This window comes from Phalaenopsis equestris, unplaced genomic scaffold, assembly GCF_001263595.1.
Source record: "Phalaenopsis equestris unplaced genomic scaffold, ASM126359v1 Scaffold000665, whole genome shotgun sequence".
In the NCBI taxonomy this organism is placed as follows: domain Eukaryota; kingdom Viridiplantae; phylum Streptophyta; class Magnoliopsida; order Asparagales; family Orchidaceae; genus Phalaenopsis; species Phalaenopsis equestris.
The window spans coordinates 56,950-82,084 of NW_018165105.1; the positions used below are offsets into that span (position 1 = coordinate 56,950).

General features: G+C 34.7%; 1 protein-coding gene across 2 annotated transcripts in view; it reads left to right on the top strand.

Annotated features, from left to right (window-relative positions):
* LOC110030142 (CLP protease regulatory subunit CLPX1, mitochondrial) overlaps window positions 1–13,065 on the top strand; it is a 53,296-nt gene extending 40,231 nt beyond the window's left edge. For both annotated transcript variants that reach the window (XM_020732724.1, XM_020732725.1), the window contains 2 exons: window positions 10,904–11,062; window positions 12,841–13,065. In XM_020732724.1, coding sequence (XP_020588383.1) covers window positions 10,904–11,062; window positions 12,841–12,912 — 231 coding nt within the window. In that variant the 3' untranslated portion in view covers window positions 12,913–13,065. The remainder of the gene's footprint in view (window positions 1–10,903; window positions 11,063–12,840) is intronic.
* Window positions 13,066–25,135: the final 12,070 nt, after the last annotated feature.

Genomic DNA, 25,135 nt, shown 5'->3' on the forward strand with positions numbered 1-25,135 from the left:
ACACACACACACACACACACACACACACACACACACACACACACACACATATATATAAGTTGGTCGGACATCTCCTTGTCAGTTGTAAGTCCCCTCTGGTCTAGTCGATTCTCTCCAGTGGAAGGAGTGGTACTCGAATCGTTAGACGCATTGTGGATGACCGAGACTCGTATAATAGCCTCAGGCCATTCCTTTTTTAAAAGAAAATATACATACATACATACGTATGTACATACATACATATATACATACATATATCCTCTCTATCTCTCTCTCTCTCTCTATATATATGTATGTCTGTGTGTGTACATTCATCCCTCTATGTATGTACATACATATGTATGTACATAGATAGATGGATGCATGTACACACACACAGACATATATATATATATATATATTAAAGGCAAAATTCATTGATAAAAAAAGAGAGGATATAAATGTTTTAGTGAGTGGGTACAAAGAGCTCACTCACATGGATTACAAACGTATTCCCCAAAAAATAAAACAAAAAGAAACAACTCCTAATCATGGTGGGTGTAGTTGGTGGGTATACCACTTCCCTTTCCTTTGGATCTAGGGAGGGAGTTTAGTAACATACTGAGATGTGGGCTTCCACCCGAAACAATGATATAGTCATCCTGAGATTTATTGGGATCTGACATTCCTTTCTTCTTTTTCTTCCTAGATTTGTAAACCTGTCAATCATCTGTCAGAGGTAGTCCCGTGTGAACAATAAATAGATCTTCAATGGAGGTAAATTGCTGATTTGACTCAGCTTGCAGCACACCTTGATCCTGACACTCCTCCATAACTTGAGTATCCTCTTCTCTCGCAATAGGTGGTTCCAAGATACTTCGGCTAACATCTGCTACAACAAAATTCGTAGAATTTGCAATCTGAGGAAGAGCTGCCTCAACAACAGTAGGCGGAAACTGCTGGTCTGGTTGATGAGGAGTAGCCTTATGAGTCAAATTCTCATTCAACATTTCTGGAAGATTCATAGTGTAGTGTCTGGCATATTTTCCCCCACATTGATGATATTGTCAAGCCCTGCCGATCTCAAATGTGGGTGAAGCCTGAAACATTTGACAGGAGTGTGCCCAAACAGTTTACAGCCAATACCCGTTGTAAGAAGTACCAAACCATATTTCGCCCTCATCAGAGAGGGTGAAATCCCTTTCAACAAGAATTCTTGCAACCGAAGGTCTAGTTAGATTGAAGGTGGGTGCATCTAATTTCATAAGTCTCCCCTTGAAGGTGGGTGCATCCAATTTCATAGGTCTCTCTAGTGCAGCTCCAATAGAGTAGAGGACTTGGTGGTTGAATTAGTGCAACTTTAGGCTAGGTAGTTTAAACCAAATTGGAACTATAGGTGATCCTTGACTAGGGTCAAATTCGGGAGACCATTTAAGCAGTTTCATATATTTTCCCTCTATTGTCATAAACTTTTTGGAAAATATTTTGGCGTAGTCTTCCACTTTAGATAATTGTATCACCATATGTCTCCCATCAAAGAGGCCAACCTTCCAAAGTCCCAATAGTTTGAGATCTTCAAAAACCTTTCGAACGATTTCCATTTTGAGATGTCCCGATTGAAACTTCCTAATGAGGATGAATTTGAACTTGTTAACCAGGTTGGAAACTTCAACAATAGAGAAGAATAAAGCCAGTTTGCCACTCTTCCTACCCGTCTTCTTGATAAGGTTGCAGTCCTCCTGGCTTTCGAATGATTCATGATAAACCTGAGGGAAAACCTGATTTGATCTCATAGTGCCAACCATATCAACAAAAGATGTCTTCCCAAGGTTTAAAACTGTAGAAGTCAGTGGTTGAGAAGGAGCAGTAGCCATGGAAGGGAGCAGTTGAACAGCGGCAAGCTCCTGGGTTTCAGTCGTTAACCGGAGCTTTTGCTGGATCCACAGAGCAAGGATCAAGCAGCATGTCACTGGAAGAATCACGACACATCACTGGAAGGATTGCAAGTTACAGTTCTGCCGCAGATGATCCAGAAAATGACGCGATACGTCACTGGAAGGATCGTGGGGAACAGTAGCGAGGAGCGAAACGAAGCGATCGAGCGAGAGATTGGGACACGGCGACGCGATCCCCCCCCCTTCTTCGAGCAGGAGTCTTCGAACTGCTGCGGCTGCCCGCATCGCCATGCGCCATGGAGTCACGACGGGAAGAGTAAACCCTAGCAGTGCGAGACGATGCATCGTGTTTGGAGTCACGACGGGAAGAGTAAACCCTAGCAGTGCGGGACGATGCATCGTGTTTCACACACACATATATATATGTATGTATGTATGTATGCACATATATAGCACACACACACATATATATGTATGTATGTATGTATGCACATATATAGATACATACATATATACATACTTTGTGTGTGCGCTCGCGCGCGTGTGCGTGTATTCAATTACTTAAATCTCTCAAAAGCATCTCCACCAATCCACCATTGTTCTTTAAACAAGATCTTAAATTACATATTTTCTTATGTTTGAATGTTAATATAAAACAAAAGAGTTACAAATTAAAAGAATTAGCTCGATTGCTCTCTTTCTTTCTCATGTAAATTAAAAAAATTTCAATATCGCATATTTCTCAACTGTCAATTCCTAATATTAATTGCAAATAAATATAAGATTAATACTTAATAAACTTTTCATTTAAAATAATCGTCTCTTAACATAAGAAATAAAATCCTAACTTCCCATTTCTTTCTTTTTATTGTTTGTGTGAAATCAATTATTCCGATCTTCTAATCTTACTAATTAAATGTTCTTCGATCTTTGATTTCTTATATTGGTCTCGCTTGTGGCTTCATCAATCACATTTGAACATGCATAGGAGACATCGCCTTCCTCTCTCATACGTGGCTCACTAGGCTTGTTGGAGCGTTCGATCCTCCACTAGTTTTGTTTTTTGTGCTTGTCTTTCCTTCAGTACATGCCACATACATCGCTTCTATCACGCACAATGTCGTCTCTCTCTTGCACTCAATGCTCGACCTCTCATTCAAATGATACTATATGTCTGTCAATCATCTCTTTTTGAAACTTGCAACTTCCTGTTTGAGTTTCTTCCCCCTCTTGTTTGATCTCATTCACTCTATTGGCTCCTCAACTGCGCATTTGCACGGATGGCATTCTCGGAATGAACTCTATTGTTCTCCTTTGTCTTCTAACAGACGTTATTGTTTCAAAATCTTTCATTGTTTTTTTATATTATTATTATTATTTAGTTATTACATTTTGTTTGTATAACCATAGTAAGGAGGATATATGCTTGGGCTGAGCTACAGTGCAGACTCTGGGTGCCTGTGCCCCCATTGCGACTAGCCTATTATGCTAAGGTTCAAGTTTAGCTCCAACCGCCACTTTATTAAATTACATTTCTCATCTCACTATCTAACGTTCAAGTTCAGTTCCAATCCTCACTGCAACCGACCGATTAACCCCACAGCAACTGACCCATTATATTAAGGTTAACATGTCACCCTGTCATAGGTTCAAGCTTTATGTTATACATGAATAGTTATTGATTGGACATTAAAAATTCAATTAATTTTTTTCAAATCAGAAAATAGTCTTAATATTTAGAACTACTGAACAATTACATTCTTTATGCTTGCAAGCCCACGTGCTCTACACACTTTCCAAGGTCACCTATGCTTCTTAACTATACAAAAGAAAAAAAAAACTTCGATCCTTCCCTATGTGGTACTAAAGATTAAACAATAAACAAAAGTTTCACAATATGTGCATTTGCATACATGCCACCTAATTCCTATCTATTTCAATTCTTAAACTAGGAATCAAGCACCTGCAATAGTGGAGATTAGGATTAGAATTAGAGGTAAGATATTTTTTCACTTGTTTTTGATTTGGTAAAGTTTTAATTCAAAAAATATTATATTTGTAATCTATTATACTTGTTTTAAACATACTCCCCACATTTTTAGTCAACGTTTTAAATAAGTGATTTAAAAATAAAATAGTTTCGACATATAAAAACTCGAAGAGAAAAAATTATAACTAATATAATTTTATGTATTTTATCTAGCATATATTTATTTTTATTAGCACATTTTTTATAATTTAACATATATTTATCATTTTTCACTAAAAACTCTTTAAATTTGAAATCCCCAATGCTCATCTCAAGCTTGGTTGGACGGTGTTAGGGGTATTATTAAATAAGTAGTTTATACCCCAACCAAATAAAATTTTTGGCTCCGCCCCTGAATATTTGCTATCATGTCTTTTGTTTATAACTTTCTAATCAAATGAAAATAGACATATTTCAGTTACTAGTATTGAGGTTTTATTCTTCTAGGCTATAATGAAGGATTTATGGTGCAATTCAAGAGTATGTTTTGAACCTTAATAATGCAGTTTTGGATACTTCATTCTTAGTGATAGCACCCTCAGTTATGCGCTTACATCTTATATATTGGAAGTAGCACAAGTATGAAAAATTATTTGTGTTTCTCCAATCTTCTCGTGCAACTTGGGTTGCAAGCATGTATCTTACTACAATAGCTCCCTTGGTATGATTCTCTTCGGCATCTTTAGTGATGGGCTCATTGTCTTTCATGTGTTCAATGGCTTCATCATCTAAAGAATAGAAATCCATGATCTTGTTGAATCAGAAGTGTCTTTTGAGTGCATTGTGTGACATATAATCCCTTTTGGTGACTTCTATGAATGATTTTATTATTCGAGTTGCTAGTCTAATGGTTTACTTAGATCATGCAACAGCTTTGATTATATCTAAGATTGTGGAAATTTTTAACATTCAATTTGATTATTATTGAGTTTTGAGGATCCACTCTTGTTGTGCTAGATTGCTAGCATTCTTATTTGAAGGGTAATATTAATATCGATCAATTTTCAAGGTATTATGTTGTGCATCTTCTACCATTATGGAACATACAAATTGACTTCTATTTGTAGCTCAAGCTTTAGTTTATCAATAAAGCTTGACATAATTTCACAAGCCTTCTTATGGAGACCGCAATGAGCCACGAGGTCCTCAAATTTATTCAAATATTCAATTATAATTTTATTAAATTGTTTGACGTTCATCAACTGCTCAATCAGCTTTCCATTATAACAAGTTGTGATGTATTTTTGTTGGAGCCAATGTTTCATTAAGTTCTAATTGGTATTAGATAGTTTTCCTTGCGATCTAATTTGTTTTATGCTCTTAGCAAAACCTTTTGGCCAATCCTACTACTTTTAACTAATTTTAATGAAATGCACTGGAGACTACTTGTGCAATACTAGCAAATAAGTCCATCTCAGAAAGCCGATTTCAAAAGGCACTTAGATTATGCTTTTCTATTGAAAGCAAGAGTTTCAACCATAGCTATATTTGATAGCACCAAATTGGCATCTTTTTGTGGTCTAGGGCTCATATTATTTTTATAATAATTTTATTATGGAGGGTACTATTCAATAATATCTTTTCATATGTCACCGTCTTCATAAAGACTATTGCGTTGTGTTTGTGGTTTGTCAGAATAATCTTCTTCGTTTGTTGCTTTCATATGGGTGGTTATGCTTGTTATTAGTATTTCTATCATGATCCTCTTTGGTAAACTCAAATGCCTTGCTTATTTCTTACGAGGTTATTTTGTTGAGGAAATGCATCTTAACTCACATGTGGAAGTATAATTGGTTCCTTCAGTGTCCCAAAACTTGCCCCAGTGATAGATAAATTTTATTTTGTGATTGCTAGACCCAAAATTTTTTGTTTGCCAGCTTGATGTGGAAGTATACCCTAGGAGTTACCTTTGCCAAATTTGTTTTAGTTTCATGCGGTTCTTTATGTGCACAAGACATCATCTTATGGTTTGCTTAGTTATTGTTATTATTATTTTTTTACTTTTTTTTCAATAGTTCAATAGATATTATCTATTTCTTATTTTTGCCCTTATTGCAATACTATGTACATCGTTCAAAGAAAGATGCAAAGTAATAAGGAAGCTATAAAATATCTTATGATATGTAAAAGAGTAAATTGTGTGAGTTATATTGTGGCAGGTAGTGTGTCTGGTTAATATTTTTAAGCATGCAGATACTCAATTATTGCTTTAGTTCTCATTTACATATGCTAAATAGCAAATAGGGCAGGAGGTGGACACTCAATCTTGCTTTTTGTGGAGCTTCTTCCTAGGCTAGGACCATGTAATGGTTAATAGATTTGCAAGAAAACAAAGAAATGTGAGACCAAGTAATAGTTGAACAGTTTATACCTATAAAGGAACAGTTAATTTTTTGCGAACTTGTAAGTTCTCTACCAATGGAGCTCTTCAACACTTGAAAATCTATGATCGGGGACTTAAAATGTTTAATGCTTCTGCTGCCATGTTTTAGGATTTAGTTACAAAAACTTGGGACATTCTTCTCTCTATTTACGTTTAGAGAGTAAAATTTATTGTGGTTGCAGTCCTTGTACCTCTCCTCTCTCCAATATGGTGTTATGTAGATCTAGGAATACCACAACACATTACATGACTAATGGAATAAGGTTTTCCAATACCCACAACTTCACAATCGATCCGACTATTTGGCAAAAGCAAAATAAAGAGTTTCTAGTTGCTAAATTTGTCTTCATTTTCATCTTTTCTTGCAAGGTGTGCAATTTTTATTAATGGCTTTCTCTTCGATACCTACTATTGTGACTACTCTTTCTTTGATACTTTCTATCGTTGATTCTTTAATTTTGAACTTTCAATCACTTAGCTTAAGTGATTGTTGTATTTGAGAGCAATCATGGTTCAGGTTGTAGAAACTATAGTGGCCGTGGTTGTGCCTGCAAAATTTTTTCTGTCGTCATTGCAGCCTCACTTTTTCCCTTAAAATTCTATTATATTTTCACTACTCGGCATGCTTTTACATTCGGTTCAACTTTACTTTCAACTCATGGTGCCTTCTTAAATCACTTAGTATTTTCAAAAAGTTATCATTGTCTATTCAACGATCACAAAATTTGCCACCTTCTCTCATGTTTTCTCCTTCTTTGGAGCTATTGTAGTTATTTCTAATGATATGTCTCGGATTTTGTATTCATGTATCTTATTTTATAATTTATATGACAAGTAATGACCACTTATTTTTATCTCTTCACATTCCTTTTATACTGCTTATCATTAATGATTTCCCACTTTGTTTCTAGAATCGGCATCCTTCATCTCTATAAATCTCTCTTTCAAAGGCTTTCAATGTACCACATTTTTCATGTATGTTTACATCTATTCACTGCCTTATTAAAACTCATAATTATTTTAACAACCTTTTATTCTTCTTATTGGGTTTCTCTGGGTCTTAGCTAGAGGAAGATCATTTATGTTGGTGTTGAAGCTGGCAACATTTATTCCTCATTGCTTATCTTTTGATACTCACTTTCTTTTCTACCATTACTTCATATCATTAGCATTGATGATAGGGTCATCCTCCTTGCTATAGACTTTAGAAGTATGATTTTATAAACTTCACCTCTTTTTTTATTTTTTATTTTTTTTTATTTTTATTTTTTTGCCTTTATAAGATTCTCATTTTACGTTTACCCATTAAACATTTACTCTCGATGATTTTGACTTTCTTCTATGGGAACACCATAATCCACATCATCAAATTCAATGAGTATCCACTTGTCAATGAATTCCTTAGTTTCCATTTATTAATACTTGCTCATTCTACTCACTCTTATATGATTTTTGATAATATTTTCTTTTCATACTATTGCTTTGCTAAACCATATTAGGAAGCATTGCAAAATCCTCTTTAGGAAGAAACTATGGACCTTGTGATGGGTGCTATACCAGGTGCCTAACTCGGAATTTGTTATCTTCTCCCCCTCGGGATTTGTTATCTTCTACCCCTTATGGGGTTAAATCAATTGCCTACCAATGGTTTTACAAGTAAAATTTCATCCTGATGGTTCCATAGATTAACTCGATGCTTGTTTGGTTTCTAAAGGATTCGCCTAGGTCTTTGAGATAGACTAATATGATATCATCTCCGCAGTTAGGCTCAACTCTGAATAAGTTCTAGTCTTTATGGCGATCATCTAGATCAAAATCCTACAGATGAATGTGAGTAATGTATTCCTTTATGTTGATTTCTGCTGGTTGTTTATATGAAACAATCTTCTGGTGTGCTTCTCATCGGAAGAATCATGCAACTCAATAAAATTATTTATGCCTCAAACAAAGTCCAGTAGTGTGGATTGATAAAATTTTGTAATGTCCTTATTGAGATTGGCTATCACTATTGAACCATAGATGATTTTATCTTCATTAGACAAAGTACCTCAGGGTTTGTCATGCATCTTATTTATGTTGATGATATCTTGCTCTTTGGAAGTGATCTTGATGACATTTGTGAGGCAAAAGTCTACTTACAAAGTGTTTTATCACTAATAATCTGGGAAGACCGAAATGTTTTTTGAAATTGAATGATTCTACAACTAATAGGTGTATCATAAAGAAAACATACTACCAATTATTTTGATGAAATTAGACTTCATTAAACTCTTATCTTATGATTACCCGTAGAATATATAACTAATAGCCGCCCGAAATTGAATGATTCTACAACTAATAGGTGTATCATAAAGAAAACATACTACCAATTATTTTGATGAAATTAGATTTCATTCAATACTCAATAAGATAACAGATAAACTCTTATCTTATGATTACCCATAGAATATATAACTAATAGCTGCCATATTAATTTCAGGTTTCATTGACATGTAAATCATATTTTGGTATGCAATTTACACTTCCTATTCATCATTTTAGAACTCTGAATAAATCAAGAAGTAATAATCCTTAGGTTAATAATCCGACATAATAGTTAAACCATAATAGCATCACTTCAGAAGAAGTTATTATATTTAATTAAAGAGATTAAGATTGGTTAAGGTATGCTAATTCACGTTTTTTTTTTATTTTAATTGAGTTCTTTCAAGGCATTTTTTTATAAAATGCCAATTATATTAATTAGATAATGAATTGAGTAAATTAAGGGCATTTAAAAAGAAATTCTAAAGAAAAAAATGAATACAACTAGACAATAAAAGTTATAAAAATTACATTTGGCTCATCTTACTTGAAACCTAGTAAAGATGGGAGAGTTACTATAAATTTTCTTCTAATTTCTTTCCCTTTCTGGTATAAAGAACATGAAATTTCTTATCTACTTGATAGTTGAAATTGTGGATGTTATAATAAAAAACCAGCCTAAAATAGAGAAATTAAATCGATTTACATCCCATACAATTCCTTCAAAACTAAACATAACCATTAATCATCAAGTTTTCTATTAATTCCATTAATAAAAAACCAGCCTGAAATAGTTGTTTGAAGCAGTACAGTAATCAAAATCTTTTGAAGTGATGGAAACCTAAAAACCATCCCATGGAGAATGAACAAGAAATAAATAAAGGTTCGATTTACCTTTGAGTGAATCCGCCAACAGTAAGCCTCCTCCCATTGTAATCCACAATCCTTCTCTGCTTTCATTAACCACCACTCAAATAACAAGACGTAGAAATAAACCGACACAATGAATAAGAACCAGAGTCGAATATTGAAGCCATCTTGAACGGATGGAGGAGGAAGGAAACCGCACCTCTTTCTGCTGAAAAGGGGGGATGTGAGGGATTTCCGGCTTGAGCTCCGGCGATGCCGAGCAGTCGCCGACATGGACCCCATGTATGAGACCGAAGAAATTGAAGGGCTCCTGGGATACGTTCGGCTCTGCGCGGGTTCAGCTTCGCCAGAAGCTAGGGCAGAAGAGGCTTCGGGAGACGCTGGGGAGCGCGGGGGCAATGGAGACATTATCAGATCATAACACATGGCTACGGGGTCGATCCCACGATCCGCGTTTCGCCTAATTTAGTGGCGGGCGGCCGAGAGCGCGGCATCCAAACGAGAAAATTTTTTTTTTCGCGGTTTAGGGCAGCGCCGTGCAAAAGAAATGGCCCCAAATGGACCTAAAGTCTTGGTAAAGAGATCTAAAATGGAGTGGCAAGAGGTTCTACAGAGCAATCAAGATGAGGAAACAATTTTAACATGCACATCTATAGTAGTATCTCTGTGAGACTTGGTTATGTGATCCGCTAATAATGAAAGCTCTATGATGGCATGCCAAGGGTTAGTGAGCCTAACAAAATAGTCAACTATTATTTTTAGGTTGGATTATAGTATCAATTTTAGGAGATTAGGGTTGGATTTAGTTTGCACTGACTTGACGAAAGAAAAAATATGAAGATCACCAAATACTTTCTTTAGGTCACTCTGATGCCTTCCCTCTCCGTTTTTATCCCTTTTAAGCGTCTGCTCATCTATCCCTTCATCAACATTGAGTGCACCATATGTGGAGAGCATGTCTATGAGGGTTCCTGAATGCAATCTACTAGGGCTTTAAGTGTGCACTGCCGTAGACCTCGATGGATGGAGTGCTATCTACCAAAAAAAATACAAATTCTCTTTGCATTTTGTTTGCATTGTATCGATTGTCCTCTATCAATTATTCCGAACAAATGTTTACTTTTCAAAGTAAAAGTGATTGTCTTGGAGATGTTCCAATGCCCTATTTTCATTGAATTTGCAGAAGTCTTATATGGCTAGCCCACAATTAGCTTTTGAAGTAATGTAATGTTCTTTATGAGACGTGAAGTCTTGAGCATGATCCAAGAAATAGCCAATACCATATACAATAGTTTGCCTCATTGCCTGTGAAATGTTATCGAATTAAATGACACTCTCTTATCAAGAATATGCTTTTTTTTTTATATAAATTTGTCTTTTAATCATTTATGAAATCATCAAAATTTTTCTGGTCTGGTGAAAATTATTTTTTATTTTTTTTAGATTCCTGATGTAAGAACTGGGAAAGAGCAAATAGATGCTGTGGTCGTTGATGAGGAATCTGTTGGATCTTCAAACTCGCATGGATGTGAAGCTAAAATTTTGTATGGTGAAGAAGCACTCGAGCGCTTCCTTTCTCAACAAAATAGCGAACAGTCAATGGTATGTGCTGGTAACCTACATCATTCATTTGCTTCAAAGTCATGCCTGTTGTTAATGTTGACAGCAGTGAAATTTGGTGTTTATTATGCTTTTGATTCCATTTCCACTCTGTATTCATGGATAATGTTACTGCTATGTAACTTTAACATTTTTGCCTGATTAGTTATTTTGTCTTGTGAGAATGATAAAAAATTTAATGTTTCCTTATTTCTTTAATGTTCACAGTTTCAGCTAATGTAATTCCTTTTACACTTATGAATCTTAAATTTTGACACGGACAGAATTTTCCCTGACCTTTGGTTAATTTTTTTCTTTAATTCATCAACTCATTTGGTAGAATTTTTGCAGCTAGTTCCTGGGAAAATAATATATTCGTTTTTTTTTGGGGGGTTGGGGGTGTGACAATTTACACACATGCCACTCAATTCTTATGTATAGGTGTATTTCACTTTTTAAAAGTTAAATACATGCATGCCACTCAATTCTTGTATTTATATATCTAAGAGCTAAACTTCAATTTTTACATACATACCACCTTACCTATCTATGAAAATATGGTAGATTTCACTTTTTAGAAGTTAAATACATGCATGCCACTCACATACATGCTACTCAATTCTTATTTATTTATATATTTAACACCTAACTTCAATTTTTACATACATACCACCTTAGCTATCTATGAAAATAAGGTGTATTTCACTTTTTAAAAGTTAAAATGGTGATATTTTTTATGTTATTACGAAAGATATAGATGTTATAAATGTCAAAAAGCAAAGTTTAGGCGTAAGATGTGTAAATACATAAGATTGGGTGGTATGTATGTAAATGCCTCAATATTTTAATAGGGATTTTTTCTGTACCACATTCTATAATAGGCGCTGACTTGTGACTATGGACCAATCTACTCCAGCAGCACTAGTAGTTTTCTTGGCAAGGCATTTTTTAATGTTTAAATCTTATAAAAGCTACAAATTGTTTGCTATTCCTCATGGAATTTCAATGTGAATTGTCTGAAGGAACACCATATAGGTTATGTTTTCTTTGAAATTTATGTATTTGCAAGAACAGGATTATTCAAGGCATATTTTAGATGTAAAAATCAAAATTATAGCCAGATTGTTTTGCATCAATATTTAAGCACTTGCAGGAACAAATCCCTTTCAAAGGTATGGTTTTTCTTACCCCATTTTGTTTCTTATTTTCAATAACAAATCTCAATCTCATGCTGATTCATTCTCGAGCTTCTAAAAATTGACATATGAGAACTCCACCAGGAATTTCTTTAGAATTAATCCCCAATTTATAACCATGCTTTAAGATTCCATCTTTATAAAGCTGCTTCTACTCATCTTAAGGAAGATTTACATACATTACCACCCAATTTTTATGTATTTACGTACCTAACCCCTATAACCATGCTTTAAGATTCCATCTTTATAAAGCTGAAGATTTACATACATTACCACTCAATTTTTATGTATTTACGTACCTAACCCCCAAACTTTAATTTTTACATGCATGCCACCTTGCATATGCCTGAAAATGTGTATTTCACTGTTTAAAAGTTGAACTGATGGTTTTTTTGATGTGATACAAAAATTTTTAAATGGTATAGATGTTAAACATTAAGTTCAGGTGTGTTTAGATATGTAAATACATAGGAATTGGGTGGTATGTTTGTAATTCGTTCCATCTTTCTCAACTCTTCACTGATCGTTCATGCTAATTACATCCTTAACCCTCATTACTCCAAATCTCATGTTATCTTGTTTCAGAAATCGCTCGAGCAGCTTGAGGGAGAATCTGAGGTGGAGCCAGAGCTTCCTTCAAGAGCTGCCAGCATATAATAATATCCTTTGACAAGTAATTTTCTCTGTACATGACTGCTTTCTATTTTGTTCTTTGCATTTAATACAGTTCTATTTTGTAGTTCTCATCAATTCTTCCTCCCGTTTAAAATAATCTCTTTACCATAAGCGGTTTGAACAGATCAATTATTTTTGGTAAATTATTATTATTATTATTTTTAAATTTTGTCTTTATATCTTGGGCATATGTAGTTTTCTGATGATGGTCTTAAAAAATGGTGGCATGTTAGTACTGACCTATTTTTTTCCTATATTGTGAGAAAATCATTATGTTTGGATCGAAGGTTTGATTTTGGGTTATGATTAAACTTAAAGAGTCATGCATGTCATAAATTGAATTTGGCTTGGCCATATGCTTTCATGTATGTGTTCATGTCGACTAGATAGGGGTTCGTTTGGGGCAGCTTATTTGGTGTCGTGGCGTTTTGAAAACGCACCTGACCTGTTTGGGTAAATTGCATTTTGGCAGCTTATGCGTTTTCAAAATGCTGAAAACAGTGTTTTCACACCACACATGTCTAGGTGCGGTGACAGCTTTCTGACTGCAGTCTGACTTTTCCAAAAAAATAAAAATTTATAATGGGTACCACGCCTAGCTTATCAGCATATTATTTTTAATTATCTTATCAGCAGATTATTTAATAAGCTGCAGCTGCCCCAAACAGATCCTGAGTTGGACTATAGTTCGATGACATTGTGATATTCACAGAAGCAAAAGGGTAACCAGTCGTGTCAATTAAAGTGTAAAGAGAGAGAGAGAGCAAGGCGAAGAGATGAATGAAAATTAACGAACAATATTCTATTGTAATCGATTGTGTCAATTCTTTTTTATCTATAAAATAATTGTTCTATTTAAAAGGAAGAGGATACAAAATGATGATATTGCATTTTTGCCTATATTTAAATGGGATCGTACTAGGACAATATTTTTAGTATTTTATATTTATGGGGACTTATCGTCTGACTGCATTCTGGTTCTGCCAGCTAAACTTATTTGACTTTGGGTTAATAGAGTCAATTCGTTTGGTTGAAATGGGTTGGTCAAACAGGCCGGGTCAGTCTTCCAGGTTGGTTCGGTTGTCTGATATGGACCGGTCGTCCATGCAATTAGATCGTCAAGGGTGGGTTGGTCATCCATACTGGGTCGTTCATCGGAGGGATTTGGTTTGACATATTTTTGTTATACATGAATGAATTTAAAGATTTTTTATTTACATTTGGTTTGAACCAATTAAGCTTGGCTTATGCAGCCATCCAAACCAAATGAAATAAGCATTATACCATTAGGTTTAACTGTTTGGTTGATCCATCGTATCATCTTTTTTAAGGGAGAACTGTAGGCAAGAATTTGATTTTATTCGGCAGTTCATTTTAAAAGCGTATTTAAGATTTTTAATTTATGAAAAATGAAAATAAATGGTATTTCTAAAACTCGCATTTTTATTCATGAGTGTGCGAATTTGTGTGTTGAAATTAGATTTGTTGAAGGCTGAATTTAAAAAGAAAAAAAAAAAATTGCAGCAATTTTGACAACTACTCTTAATGGTGTAAACAAATCGGGCGGAGCCCGAGTCGTCCTCGGCTTGACTTATTTTTTAACGAGTACAAGCTCGAGTTCGAACTGGCTCACAAGCCAATTTGCTTATCATGAAAGTCAGAAAACAATATCAATTAAAAATAGTATTATTATAAAAATGATAAATTAAATGAGAGATAAATAATAAAAAATCACTTTATACAAAATATAAATTATTATTTTTAAGCATTTTAATCATTTAAATATAATATATTTGATTTTTAATATATTTTTAGTATATTTTATATTAATATTTTATTTTCAATGCACAAACATGATGTAAGCTTGATTTAATGTCTTTAAACAACTAATTTGTTTTGCCAATCAAACCAGCTATGGTACCAACTAGATATATCTCCTCAAATAAACAAATAAATGTAAACAATTGGAAATGTCATGATCATGCATTATACTGTTATAATGATTTTTACAAAAAATGCCAAAGTCTGAATAAAAATAAAAACTTGGTACAAAAGTTACGTTAAAAGTCAATGAAGATTTACATACGTACCACTCAATTCTTATATATTTACATATCTAACACCTATATTATATATATTGTTCGCGAACAGTTCGTGTTCGATTCGTTCGATAAGTAAACGAGATGAACGTGAACAAATTTTATTCGTTTGGTTAGTTAAGCGAATCAAATACAAACAGTGATGCGTTCGTTCGTGTTCGAATCGTTATTGTTAGAAATATAAAATTATTATACATAAAAAATTTATGATATTTAACAAAATAATTTTTATAAATTATAATATATAATAAATTAATAATAATAATATATTAATATACTATATTAGTAATATACTAATATAGATTTTATATATTTATATAATATAAGTCATATAATTAATATAATATATTATTTATATATATTACTATTAGGGATGTCAAACTGGCTCATTGTTCGCGAATAGCTCGTGTCGGTTCGTTCGTTTAAAACACGAACAGTGACTTCACGAACAATTACAAACACGTGCTTATTTCAAACAAACTAAATTTCCAACGAATCGAACACGAACACACACACGCTCTTTGCGTTTACACCCCTATATATATATATATATATATATATATATATCACATTGTGACATTATGACATTTATATAATTATTTGAGGCAGATTACTAAATTTTAGAATAATATTTTCCTGCTAATAAAAATTCTCTATTTATTTATATTTTTATTTCATAAATTTCTATGCGTCAGTTCAAAATAAAATATGTATAGTTTTATTTCTATTCACATTCTTCCAAATTGGAGTCCGTGGCGTTGACGAAGAGTTGCAAAAGTGTATCATTAGTTGTTCCATCGCATTCGGGCATAAATTCATACGCTACATAATTCCAATTTATTTACATATCGGGGACTTAAAATTTTACTATTTACATTTATACCGCCCAAATCTTTCATATCACATCAAGTATTAACATTTTAATTTATAAAGAGTAAAATGCACATTTTGAACACATAGATAAGGTGGTGTACATGTAAAAATAAAAGTTAAATGTTAGGACTATAAATACATAAGAATTGAGTGGCGTGTATGTAAATCTTCCATAATTTAATGTTGCAATGGGAGGAAAGGTGTGGAAGAAGCTATATTGGAATGAAGTTGATTAAAGATATATCATCTAAATCTCTAAGTTTTTCTTAATGAAGAAAAGAGCACTATCTTCACTACTTTGCTTAAAACAAAAGCTATCTTGTGATGCTAGCCTGGCACAAAAATGAGCTGCCCTATTGCATTCCCTATGTATGTGACAGAAAAAATAATTGCTTGAAAGTGGCGAAAAAGGATAAGTCCGGTGCAGTTTTGGGTTGAAGTTGCCAATGCTTTGTCTCCATTGTGGTTTGCAAGAACTTCATAATGTTGGAATTGTCTCCTTCAACAATAATTTATTTGCATTCACGCATCCAGGACTCATAAATTTTCTGAATAGAGATAGTTAACTGCTTGAAGCTCAATAACACCACCGTCCCAATGCTCAAATTGTTGCCTAATCACCGCAAGACCATTACATTGATCATCTTGAATACCCGCCAAACCAGATGACAGAAGAGCTACGTCCACATATGGAGAACAACCCAAAGGGTTGGCTAGTATCCAGTGCTCCCATAATGGATAAAGGTGAATGTAAGCAAATCAAGTACGTTGGTAGCAATGATAGACAATGTACCATAAGTGAGACCATGCAGATTTGCGTTCCGCGCTTTCCAACAGTGGTGAATAGTATTGAAAAATAGTAGACAAGCAGTAAAAGATTTGTTCTTATTCTCTCGGAATTTGGTGATAGCATCATCGAAGATGTTAAAAATAATAATAATAAACCTCGAGTCCGAAAACCCCCCCGCATAAGAAAGCATGTGAGAACAATATGTGTATGATCCTCATTACCTGCACAACCTTATGAAGCAATTACTAGAATCTGAAAGCCTCCTTCTAATCAACCAATATTGCGTGGGGATTGCATCAAGTTGAAGGCGCCACCAAAATAGCCTCTCTTGCAAATGTAAATGAAGTTGTTTGATCCAGAAGAACTTTTCAGTTCCGAAAGGGAAAAGGGCAGCACGACCTAATCCAGTAATTGTTTTTCCAGTGAATTTCCTGTTCAATTCACACCAATCCTTATTGTTCTAATAATGGATGGGATACTCAAACTCCTGTCCACCATTTCCCCATCAAAGCTCTCGTGGATGACCAACTAGTTCTATTGGTCTTCTGTGAAAACGTCAGCCAAAATATGATTTTCCAGCTCAATAAAGTTAGCAGGGTAGTACCATTTTGAAAGAGTAGTGAAAATCCAAGCTTGATCCAGGATATTAATCTTGCGCCCATTAACTATGTTGCATGTAGCAATAGGATTGAGAGCTTTATCCCCGTCACCTAAAATCTTCTAAGTATGGGAGACATTACACTTATGTTTAAGCGTCTACACTGGGGGACCATAAAGATCTGAGAAATAAATGAATAAGGAAATTTTTATCCTTCGAAAAATTTCCGGTAAGCCAAGCCTTCAAAGGCCCTTTCCAAACTTCAAGAGCATGAAACCTGAGTGAAAAAGGCTAAGTCCGGTGCAGTTTTGGGTTGAAGTTTCCAATGCTTTGTCTCCATTGTGGTTTGCAAGAACTTCATAACATTGGAATTGTCTCCTTCAACAATAATTTCTTTGCATTCACGCATCCAGGACTCATAAATTTTCTAAATAGAGATAATTAACTGTTTGAAGCTCAATAACACCACCGTCCCAATGCTCAAATTGTTGCCTAATCACCGCAAGACCATTACATTGATCATCTTGAATACCCGCCAAACCAGATGACAGAAGAGCTACGTCCACATATGGAGAACAACCCAAAGGGTTGGCTAGTATCCAGTGCTCCCATAATGGATAAAGGTGAATGTAAGAAAATCAAATACGTTGGTAGCAATGATGGACGATGTACCATAAGTGAGACCATGTCGATTTGCATTCTGCTCTTTCTAACAGTGGTGAATAGTATTGAAAAATAATAGACAAGCAGTAAAAGAGTTGTTCCTATTCTCTCAGAATTTGGTGATAGCATCATCGAAGATGTTAAAAATAATAATAATAAACCTCGAGTCCGAAAACCCCCCCGCATAAGAAAGCATGTGAGAACAATATGTGTATGATCCTCATTACCTGCACAACCTTATGAGCAATTACTAGAATCTGAAAGCCTCCTTCTAATCAGCCAATATTGCATGGGGATTGCATCGAGTTGAAGGCGCCAACAAAATATCCTCTCTTGCAGATGTAAATGAAGTTGTTTGATCCAGAAAAACTTATCAGTTCCGGAAGGGAAAAAGGAAGCACAACCTAATCCAGTAATTTTTTTTCCAGTGAATTTCGTGTTCAATTCACACCAATCCTTATTGTTCTAATAATGGATGGGATACTCAAACTCCTGTCCACCATTTCCCCATCAAAGCTCTCGTGGATGACCAACTAGTTCTATTGGTCTTCTGTGAAAACGTCAGCCAAAATATGATTTTCCAGCTCAATAAAGTTAGCAGGGTAGTACCATTTTGAATGAGTAGTGAAAATACAAGCTTGATCCAGGATATTAATCTTGCACCCATTAACTATGTTGCATCTAGCAATAGGATTGAGAGCTTTAGCCCCATCGCCTAAAATCTTCTAAGTAGGGGAGATTACGCTTATGTTTAAGCGGCTACACTGGGGGATCATAAAGATCTGAAAAATAAATGAATAAGGGAATTTTTGTCCTGGGAAAAATTTATGGTAAGCCAAGCCTTCAAAGGCCCTTTCCAAACTTCAAGAGCATGAAACCTGAGGCCTCCCCAAGAAGAGCGGGTGACATAATTTTTCCCACGCAACATATTGAAGTGTTGGTTTAGAGGGTTCCTTCCGCTATAAAAATTGCCTAAGCCTCCTTAGATTTCTTTCAAAACACTACAAGCTTCGACATGATGAATAATGAAGATTTGACGAGGTGGCTTGTCCGACCATAGAAATCTTGCATAAGCACACTACCAAAGAAATAAGTCTTACCTCCATCCTGGGATGATGTAGATTGATACTTAGAGCTCACTGGAGAACTCAACAAAGAAGAAGATGGTCAAAATGAGACTTCAACAAATGCATGACTTCAACTCCCCTAATTCTATCTTTGTTCCTTCTCTTGATTGATTTTTCTTGCTAAAAGAGTGCTGAACTTATCCTTATAAGAGTATATTTTGTTTGTTGAATGTAGGAGATCTACTCGTATAATTATTTTTACATGTGAATTGAATCCCTCCAATTCTATTGTCTTGTTGTATATATGATTAATAACTACGATTTATAAAAGTTGTTAGTGTAAATCTTTTGGTTTGAATCTTATTATTTTTATTAATCATAAGTAGCAACTCCTAATTCAATTGTCTCCTTAGATAGGTCACACTAAGAGTTATACGGGGATTTTATCACTATTACAGCGAGATCCTTATTTAAACTTGTCTTAGGGGAGGACTCACATGCTACTCATTGCACTTTCTAGGAAAAAGGGAGGAGTTAGTTCACCTAGGCTTCAACTATGATCTAAAAACGTTTATTACCTATAGGGGGATTTGAATTCTACTTTAATATTGAGGTTGAGGGAAGTACATGAAAAATAAATAAATAACTAGCTTGAGCTCCCTTGAAGAAGTAATCAAGAAGTCTTATATGTCATTTTTTGAAACATTAGAAGGCAAAAGGAAAATAAAATGGAAAAGCTATTACACTCCTCAACATAGTGTTAGTTGACCATAAAAAACAACCCGTGACCCAAGCGACTCATATGACCATGCTTTGTCAGATTGTGATTAGGATGTATGAGGGACTTCCCGAATATAACAAGTCGAGGGTTTTACTTAAGAAAATAAGCTTTGAAATACTCTTTTGAATTTGACCTTTGTTAAGTGATATCAATAATAGTAAATAAAATAAATGAGAAAAATTGTGTTAAAACGGGCATAGATAAAAATTCAATATTTGTTTTATGACTCTTTCTATTGTTTTCATAATAATGCCCTCTCCTAAGGTCTATAAATAGGGAAAGGGAAGATCCTATGAAACATACTTAGATAAATTCAATTATAATGTTTTTGTTGAATATTAAAAATTTATTGAATAAAGATGAAGTAGTCAACTGAGCTCGCGATGATAGGGAATTTAGTTATCCTCGTCTATCCTATCATGCAGGATGTGATCATTTTGTTTGTTGATATCCATACTTTGGAGCTTTTTGCTCGTTGAATACAAACATTTGGTTGTTCTGATTCAACAGGGCTGCGGATCCCTCTTAGGTACTCGACGAGCACTTACTCAATGAAGGATGTGTTCACTAATACATCCTTTGTCGGATAGAGACGAGGCCAATAAACCTGAGTATATTGGGTGATTTTGGTTCTTTTGGGATATTTACCAGAAGTGTTCCTTGAGCTCTAGTTTTGTTACTACTGAGATACTTGAGGATGAAAAGCCCTCGATGTAACCCTTTTTGCCCTCTTAAAGTCTTCTAGCTGGTAATTAGAGGATCTTATGGAAGCTATCTTTTTGGGAGATATCTCAACACTGATGTCACAAGAGATTCTGATTTCCCAGATGGTTAAGAAGGTGGATCTTCCAATTTTATGAAAAAAGTGAGGAATAAATTTGTTGTACTCTTTACCTCTTATATATGATGACCTACAATGTAGAGATTACTTCATGTTCAATTTATCGTAACTTTTTCTTCATCAATAAATAAAATTACGAGTTCTTTCATTGATTATCTTCTTCTTTTATTCTAGAATTTGTTTGTAGCTCTCGATTTGTTGTTGCAACTTTTCCATTTTTATCTTTGGATGACTTTTCCAAGCTTAGCTTCAGGTGAGTTCCCCAAGCTAAATACATATTGAATTTATGGGGGTTTGCTATTTTTCGAATCATCGTTCACCCTACTCTCATTATGTACAATGTGAGAGAGGGAAATGACCATTTCATGATGTCAGGTATTATTCTCATACATATTCATATACTTTTTAGCAAGTTTTCTTGGAATTAAACTGTCTTTATATAGCTAATAAAATAAGTCTTAGAAATTTCAACAACAACCATAATGTTGTTACAATGGTTGCAAGAGAAAGACATATCAACTTTAAACATATAATAAATAACTTAAATTCGGCTGGGCCTTGTAATTTTTTTCCTTTCATAATTTGTTCCACATAAATTTATGGTGTTTTCGTTCGTTTTATTTTCTTCTCTGTATGTGTGCTGAACTTTTGTACTAAGTCCGACTATAAATTACTACATTATTATCATGAATTTTTTGACACCCAACAAGAATATTAAAATTACCCAAAAATAAAAAAAAATCATTTTAAATTCATCATTGAATTACTTCCAACTTCCAAACATGCATATTAATTTGAGTATAGTTACAATATTTTATAATATATGATTCATAGTTACTTGTGAAAATTTGATTTATTATCAAATCATTCCTTAAATAATACGAAAAATGGGGGGAAAAAATTCCAAAAATTTGCGGTACGCTGCTCCCTCATCCAGAAAAGAATTATTCCCCCCTCCGTCGGACAATCTCTCTCTCTGTTCTGAACCGTTGGATGGATGTGTCGAACAGGTGGCATTCATAAGAAGCTTGGGGCATAGATCAGATGCTGGACTTAGTTCACGGAAAAATATCTAATTGGTCCATTTCTCTCTCCTTTCGTGCCATCACTTTCTTCATTTCTGCTGGGTTTTCTCTAGATCGAGCGAGGCCTGCGAGGAGGTGGAGGAGGCGGAGGAGCTCTTCTTCTCTCTGGTTGTATGGATTCGGATAGCGTAGAGTGCGTGTCGTCGTGCGATGGAATGGATGAGGACGAGCCGTCCCATCTCCACCACCACTTTGCGAAGCCTCATGGCGGAGCGGTGGTTAATGGAGCAATGGGGGCGCCGGTGATCTCTCCTGCCACTAGCATTATTTTTTGTTTTTGCTTCTTGTATCAATTCTTTTGGTGTCTTGACAGGTTTTCGTATTTTTTTTGGATGGAAAATTTTTGGGAATGCATCATTACTTTCTGTTTGTGAAGGAAATTATTGAATTTGCAGGAAGCCTCTGGAAGGCTTCGATCTCTTTGCCTATTACGAGAGAAATTCGCGATCTCTGAAATGATTGTTTCGTTACTGTTAAATCTTGATGGTTGCTAACGATGTGTTTGGCGGGATTTGATTTTTGCGAAGAGACTTACGATTTGGAGTAAGCGTTGTCGCTATGTTGTGACTACGAGGGAAATTACGATCTCTGCAATGATTTCTTTTTTGTTGCCATAAAATCTGGTTTGAAATTAATGATTTGCTTGGCGGGATTTGATTTTTGTTGATTTCTTTCCATATGGAGTAAGCGCTTTCGATTTGACAGTAAGTGGTGATCCGAAAATAACCATGTTGAAAAGATTAAGATAAAATCTAATCATTGTGGTTGGATATAAGTTGATTTCGGGTTTAGCCGCTTTTATACATTGGGAATCTATTTTTCTACGGGGATTGGTGCCTTCAATGCTCTTCTGTGGTCCAATTCTATTTGTTTACATTCGGAAACAAAGGAAAAGGTTTTGTTGAATAGAGTGATCTGAGATTGCCCGTTGTTAAAAACTTCAAACTTTTTATTCTTTCCCCATAGCGTCATCTAATTGTTGCTTATGGTGATGGTGTGCTGCACCATGTTTAAGGTGCTCGTGACTGTTTTCAGCTAACAAGGATGTGATTCGCTTGTTCATTAAAATGTGCAGTTTTTTTAACATATGTGTAAGCCAAACAACAACAACAACAATAAAGCCTTAATCCCACTACGCGGGGTCGGCTACATGAATCTCTTTTCTCCATTGCATCCTATTTAGTGTCATATTTTTATTTAGTTCTAATAAATTAAGATCATTTTTTATACAATAAGCCCCAAGTCTTTCAAGGCCTACCTCTGCTTTTCATGTAGTTCTAATAAAGTATACATGATACCTGTAAGCCATAAGCCTAATTTTTACGGACGGGCGTCTATCACGAATAATTATAATGGATGACTGGATAATCTAGAAGATACTTGAGATTTATATAAAAAAGTCAAAATAATAGCTTACCTTGGAAGAGGAAAGATGAACCAATCCACAGCCAAGAAGCCATATAAATTTGAAAAAAGGCTTAAGAAGTGCACTCTTCTCTAAATCTAACCACGCCCAATCTCATTGCAAAAGAGAAGCCCCAATTTTCTCAACCACATGCATTCCCTAAATTTAAAATATGTTTCAAAGATCAGAATTTGAACCAATTCTTATACAAGGAAATGATTTGGATAAATTTATATTTAGGCCTAAATTCATTTCTTTTGAATTTTGCACCATCCTGTCTATAAAAATAGATCCATGAATGGGATATTCTAACAATATTAAACTTGACCTAATATTGTGAAAATATATTTTGGATCTTTGTGATCCTCCTTGAATTTAACACTGCAATAGATGTTTGACATGCATACATTGCACATCGAGATAGATCTAAGTATATCAAAAGTGTGCATGCCACTAAATCATCTATTTTTTTACTTGGTTATAATTGCTCTGAATATTATAATGGCATGACCCAACACTTAGACAATCTATGCAATTGAAGACTATTTTCTTGTTTTAGGGCTACAAATGAATCGAGCAAAGTCGAGATGAGCCGGAGGCTATTCAAGCTTGTTGATGTTGTTCACTAAAAGCATTTTCAATTTGGCACAAGCTCAATATAAACTTTTATGGTAATGTTCAAACTTAGTTCGTTTAAATTCATGTTTGGTTGAGCTTGGTTAATTTTGTGATCAATGAGCATTAAACGAGTGTTAAACGAGTCGGCTAAATCTTTTTAGGACATAGAATCCCGTATTTTTTCTGGACGCAAAATTTGAGAGAGACTTTGTTTGAGGAGGGTGTTGAAGGAGGGAAAATGAAGTGGAAATCCCCTCCATCTAATCTTTGATCTTTCAGTTTTTAAGAAAAAAGATAGTGCCCAAGAGGAGATGATGGGAGGTGATTGGAGGAGATGGAATGCGATCCCCGTCGAAGGTGGGAGTGCCACCATTTATATCTCTCTCCCTCTAGTTTTCCATCCTTATCCAACTACAAAGGAGAAAAAAAAGAATATCAATGCTTAGACCATATAGTACGAGACATGTCCACAATGTCTTATCGAAATGATGGCGACATGGATGTCCTACGACCCGTAAATCGATATGGACACATGCTATTGATATTGGTAGTTGGCCGATCCCGAGAGGTGGTTGCAGAAATATCAATAGGTAACCTCGGCGGTTCACTTTGACAGTTGACACTGTTAGCTAGCACTTCGATAGGTGTGGTTGGCAAACCACCTCAGCAGATTACTTTGGTTGCTGGTACTGACAGCTGACACATCGACAGGCGAGGTCGGCAGACCACCCCAACAATTGGCACACAATGATATCTGTATCTAGGAGATGATGGGCCCTCTTGGACCAAGAGGTCTGTTAACATATGTTTTGGCTGGTGAGAGCCATTTATGGGTATATAGAGCCTTAAATGAGAAGTTTGTTTGAAAATATAAACAAGGCTTATCCAGTTGTTCCTATTGAGCCTTAATGGGCCAATCTTATGATGCGTAAAAAAAAAATCTTAATTTAACAAACCTTGAAACGTTTTTATTAATTTCTTATTTAAATTTGATCTCGAACCACCTTCGGCAAGGTCACTTGGACTACAAGTTCAAAAATTCAATTTAGTCTTTTATAACTTATGACAAATATTACTTTAAACATGCTAGAAAGGTTAGACTTAAGGCCCAAATAAAAGCAAAAAAAAAAAAAATTGTGAATTGTTTTAACCAAGCTTTATATGGACCCTTAATCGAGCTTCTTAATTAACTTATCGATTTGGTTTGAATGATATTTTTCTTGATCATAAACAAATCGAGGAAAAAGCTGTGTAATCTTGTTTATTTAACAATTGAATATTTATAAAAGTATTCAAGCTTATTTGATTAGTTTATCAAATGATCATGAATAACCTCATATTGTTTATAAGCCATAATAATTTGTTGAATATTTGGTTCATTTGGA